This window comes from Pelecanus crispus, chromosome Z (assembly GCF_030463565.1).
Source record: "Pelecanus crispus isolate bPelCri1 chromosome Z, bPelCri1.pri, whole genome shotgun sequence".
NCBI classification, from domain to species: domain Eukaryota; kingdom Metazoa; phylum Chordata; class Aves; order Pelecaniformes; family Pelecanidae; genus Pelecanus; species Pelecanus crispus.
Genome location: NC_134676.1, coordinates 73,319,724 through 73,324,759, shown reverse-complemented (window position 1 = coordinate 73,324,759; position 5,036 = coordinate 73,319,724). Strand labels below are relative to the sequence as shown.

Here is a 5,036-nt window from a genome sequence, read left to right as displayed (position 1 = left end):
GTCCCGGCAGGCATCGCGCCCCAGAGCGGGGGGCAGATTGCCGCACTTCCGTCGCGGGGCACTCTGGGAGGTGTAGTCTCCGCGGGCCTCCGCGGGCTGCGGTCCCTCGACGGCCAGAGCGAGATTTCTGAATGTCGCGATATCCGGGCGCCGTGCTGTTTGGCTGGGCGGTTGCTGTGGTAGCGGCTCCACTGTCTGCGGAGGGTTAATGGGTGCGCGGGAGTCCGGTGAGAGGAAGGGGCTGCTGCCGCCCGCGAAGCGGGGTCCGCGCCGGGTCGGTAGCAGGGGCCGTTGGTGCTGCGGCCTCCTCGGCTCTAGGCGCGTTCAGCCCGTCTGGGGCCGGGTTTTTATCGCCCCGGGGGAGCAGGGGTACTTGCTGCCTGTTTGGGTCATGGCCAACAGTACCACCATCCCACAGGCCCCTCCGAGCAAGTGTCTGGCGGCTTCGGCCGTCGACAAGCTGTCTCCGTGGCTGGTGAAAGCTGCCGGGATTGATCGGGGGTAGGGCAGCCTGGGTTTGCAGTGGTGGCTGGTGATGCCTAAAGGACTGTCTCCAGATAACCCAAATGGATATTTATAACAGCTGTTTACTTCCAGTTTGTTGAATGAGAGACTTGAATTCTGCGGGCAGATGCTGAAGTAATAAATGCCACAAGAATTAGCAGGAGTTAATCTGTTTAACAATATAAACTGAGGACTGGCTAAGCACTGGAGAGGAAGTGCTGTTTCACCTTACTGATGGACATTCTGTGGTCCTTTCCGAGTGCCGTCTCTTGTCTTGTACCATGCTTTTCCAGTAAGGAAGTGCTTTGCAGATTGCTAAAGAAAACTAAACTCCTTTTAATAGGGGGGAAGAATTAAGCTTTAAAGAGTTGTTTTCTGGTAGTTTTAAAGTACTTGTGCAAATTAAAGGACTATTTCTATTCTGGTTTCCAGGGAGAAGTTCAACAGGGAACAAATATGGCCAGCAGTCACAGACCTCCCGTAGCTCGTCCTTCTTCAAGAGCAGGAATAGGGCTGACTGCAAGGCCGACGTCTTCATCAAGGACTCCATCAGCAACCAGAATAGGAACAGGGGTATGTTAAAAAATTTGAACATTAACGTCGATATATTTAGTTTTTTATCTATTTTTTGTAATTTTTTAGTACGGTGACTGGAGTGATAGTTTCTCAGGAAGAATTTTAAGATTTTCATTTTGTAGAGAGTTTTATTTTCTAATTTTGACTGAAAGGGGTCAAGGAGGTCTTGAATCAATAGTTCACCCGGGAGACTTTAATAGTATTAATGTTGCAGACAGAGGGAACAATGAACAGCTGCTCAAAGGTAATCTCTTACCCTTCTGCAGCAGACATTTGACTGAAGAGACGTGAATGGCAAAAGATTCTTACAGGAACAGTATAGAGACTAAGTTAAGTTTTTAATTGCTTTGGCAATTGCATAAGGATAATAAATTCATAATTCAGAGTTGGGAGGTTTATGTTTTGGGTTTTTTAATAGATGCCTCCTAGTACATCAAGACCCGGTTCTCGTGGTGGTTCGTCAACTACTGGAGGCGTTTTATCATCTCAGATTAAAGTTGCAGACCGTCCAGTGACCCAACAGGGATTAAGTGGAATGAAAACTGCAATGAAAGGTATTTTTTACTGAAAATATCTATGAAGGTGTCTGCAAACGTTTTAAAGAAATATTTAGGTTTTTAAAGGAAAACTTTTCATCGCTGTATAAACTGCAGAGAGACAGGAGAAAGGAAAGGAAGATTAAAGCATCCCTCTTTTATTACCTTTGCTCTTTGCAGTCAGAGAAGACAAAGGCTTTTCTGTGCCTGAGCTGTATTTAAAAAAAATCATTCAAAAGAATAGAACACGATAAATTAGTCTTCTTCCATCACTGCAGAATAATTAAAATACTTTGCTATATAGTAACTATTCATGTAGTTGAAAAAATAATGTTTATCTTCACAACAGTCTAAAATTAATTTCTGCCTTTGTTTGTTTTAATGAGGTAAAATCTGTTTAAGAACACTGAGAAGATGGAAGTTCTCTGCCTGCAAATTCTGCAGATTGTTTCCATAATTTATAATTCATCAAAATTAGTTGTTTTCTGATGAAATGTCATCTTGTTCTCCTTTGTCAGGTCCTCAGAGACAGATAATGGATAAAACATATTACCTTGGACTGCTGAGGTATGCCTTAACACCACAATCAAACTGCAGAAGGTTTAATGCTCTGTTCCCTTTCTGACATGAAGTTTGTTGTGCTTAACGACAGCATGGGATAAGTTGTGTTCACGTATAAAGAAATCTGTGCTGTTATAAGAGTTAAGGTCATTTTGCTTGTAGTTTGTAGGAGGAAAGGAATTTTATGCTTATGTCTAAGGACAAGTAGATTTCCTTGACATTTTGTTACTAGGCTTGCTAACTTAGATGGACTCCGACAGTGTTAGTAAAAGGAGAGTCAGTGACTTTGAGATTTCACCTGTAACGCTTGATAGTTCTGATAGCTCCATTTGTAAGAAGTAGCATCACAAACTAAGCACTTTTTAGTATACATTTTGGGGGGTTTACTTGGACTATACATTGAGCTAACACTGACAAAGGCAAGGCCTTGTGGAAACTGTATTGCATATGCTTTGTCAGTTGTTCATATTGCAGTATTGAATAATCAGTCCTAAAAGATGTCATTTTAAATATGATGATATCCACATTCTGTGAAATGATACTATGATTTTTCTTCCTGTCCATTTAAGAATAATTCACATCTGTTTCATCAGCAGGGACAAAAAGCTAATTAAAACATCTTATTTCATATCCAGGTTTTCTAACAGCTACTGATGATTTTATCTGATAGAACCACTCTGCTTTTTTGCTCACTCATCCAGCTCTTCTTTGAAATACTGATTTGAAACACGGCACAGTGTGAGAAAGAGATACTGCTTGCACATCTCTTGTAGTAAAATATGATGTCTGTTCTGTCTGTGTTTTAATTGTACATTCAAATGTTAATGATTCTTTTTTGTTTATTTTTTTGCAGAAGCAAAACCAATGAACTCACAACAGAAATTAACAAGCTGCAGGAAGAAGTAGAAATGTACAAGCAAGAGAAATCTGTCTATTTGTCATATGAAAAAAGGTGAGATGTATTGCAGCTAGTGCAGTGCTAAAATTTTCAGTCACAAGACTATTCTCGGGTATTGTGCACGCTTCAAGGAACCATTAAATAATTTTTTTTTTCGTTATTTTATTTTTACATGTATGAATCTTCCCATATTAAGTTTGGCTTTTTGTTTTGTATTTAGGGCTGAGGCTTTAGCTGGTGAAATCAAAGAATTTCAAGGTCAGCTAGCAGACTACAACATGGTATGCTGCTGTCAGCTTTTGATACTGAATGCTCTCCCTTCTCTCATTTACTTTGTACTGCTTTTTATTTACGTCAGCATCTTTTTTATTGACATTTCTCTGTAAAAATGTAGTGGTTAATACTGCCTTTTAGTCAGTTATTGGAAAAGAAAAAGATAGAAACTAAAAAAAAACATAAAAAAAAGGAAGTGTACTGTACGTTAGGAGAAGCAGTTGCATATGGATGTAAGAAATTAGTGCTGTATAGTATCTCTGAGTTTTGCACAGCTACACATAATGATGATTACTTCTGAAAACTACGTGTAATTTATTAAGATTCCCAAATCATGTTTTTTTCCATTTGCAATAACAGAAAATTGCTGTGTTTTCATGAGCGCTTGTGAGTTGCTACCTATTTGTCTGATTTTTTTGTGAGTAATTAAAAAAAAAAAAAGGAGAGCAATAACAGGTTGGAATTCGGTCTCATTTCAGGTTGTGGATATACTTAACACCAATACAGATATGGCAGAAGTGATTCGAGATTACAGTATGGTAAGAATTAAGATACTTGCTATGTTTGAACAGTGAAATGGTGTGTATTACATTCTTGCTGCTTCAAAGATGTGACATATATATAAAAGCATAGCACTAACTTAAAACTTACCCGTTTTTTCTGGTTAAATTAACAATAATATTGGCAACGTGTTTGTAGTGAGACAGTTGTCTGAAGTGTTGCATTAACGGCCCCACAATAGTTTTCTGTGTTTTAGATTTGAGAAGGCTGTCATCTCAACCCAAATTACGAGTGTTAAAATATCTTCTTTATTTGACTTGGAAGCATAGAGCTCTAGTCTTATGAAAGGCAAATTCACTAGACTGCACTGCCTTGTAAAGCTGCCTGGTCTTCTGGAAATTTAGCTCTGTTTTGTCTTCTGCCTTTTAAATTACTCCAGTGTAATAAATATTAAATAGGTCTCTGACATGGCCGATACAAAATCAATAAGCTTTGTTCTTTCTTTACTTTCTTTCTTTATTTTCTAGCACAGTTACGAGTGTTCTTTCTAAGTATTAAGGTGTGAGTGGCATTAAGCATGTTCCATATCTTGTGATCACTTTGTCCATAAGCAAAAGAAACTAGTTTTAGAAAAGGTTATTTTGGTAGCTTGAAAAAACACCTGAGTATTTCTTGGTCAAAACAATTTCTTTTTCCCCTGCATTTGATTGAAAAATAAAGTCACAGTGTCTGTGTCATAAAGGGAAGAAAGCTTTGCAGGTGTTAAGTTTCCATTTTGTTTGTAGGCTTAAACAGTATTGTACTAAGAGTTCCAAGAATAGATCCCACAGTAATAGTAAGTGAGTTGATTTGTTACAAACGTGACTGTATTTCCTTTTCAAACACAGAGATGCCTTCTTAATGCCTTTGGTTTCCAGTGGGAGACTGCAATTTCAGAAGGCCTTTCTTCAGTATCAGCTGCAAAAAACCTCTGGAGCAGGCAGCCTCTGCTGCTTCTTCCTCTAATGCAATCTGAGCAGCTTGTTGCTCGTTTAAAGGAAACTTTGAATTTGTGTATAAAATCTGTATCTTTATTATTATGTATTATATCAAAATATCTTTTTTTTTTTTTTTAAGTTAAAGGTTCAGAATGACCGAGACGCTCAGAGTGTGGATAAAATTTTCACAGAAAGACAAGCGTAAGTACC

At 38.8% G+C, this 5,036-nt stretch overlaps 1 protein-coding gene across 1 annotated transcript in view; it reads left to right on the top strand.

Annotated features, from left to right (window-relative positions):
• The first annotated feature begins 122 nt into the window (after window positions 1-122).
• The window catches only part of IFT74 (intraflagellar transport 74), a 42,331-nt gene continuing 37,417 nt past the window's right edge, over window positions 123-5,036 (top strand). The window contains exons 1-8 of the mRNA XM_075726778.1: window positions 123-227; window positions 937-1,077; window positions 1,499-1,634; window positions 2,135-2,183; window positions 3,031-3,129; window positions 3,296-3,356; window positions 3,828-3,887; window positions 4,966-5,027. Of these exons, the coding sequence (XP_075582893.1) occupies window positions 961-1,077; window positions 1,499-1,634; window positions 2,135-2,183; window positions 3,031-3,129; window positions 3,296-3,356; window positions 3,828-3,887; window positions 4,966-5,027 (584 nt within the window). The 5' untranslated portion in view covers window positions 123-227; window positions 937-960. The remainder of the gene's footprint in view (window positions 228-936; window positions 1,078-1,498; window positions 1,635-2,134; window positions 2,184-3,030; window positions 3,130-3,295; window positions 3,357-3,827; window positions 3,888-4,965; window positions 5,028-5,036) is intronic.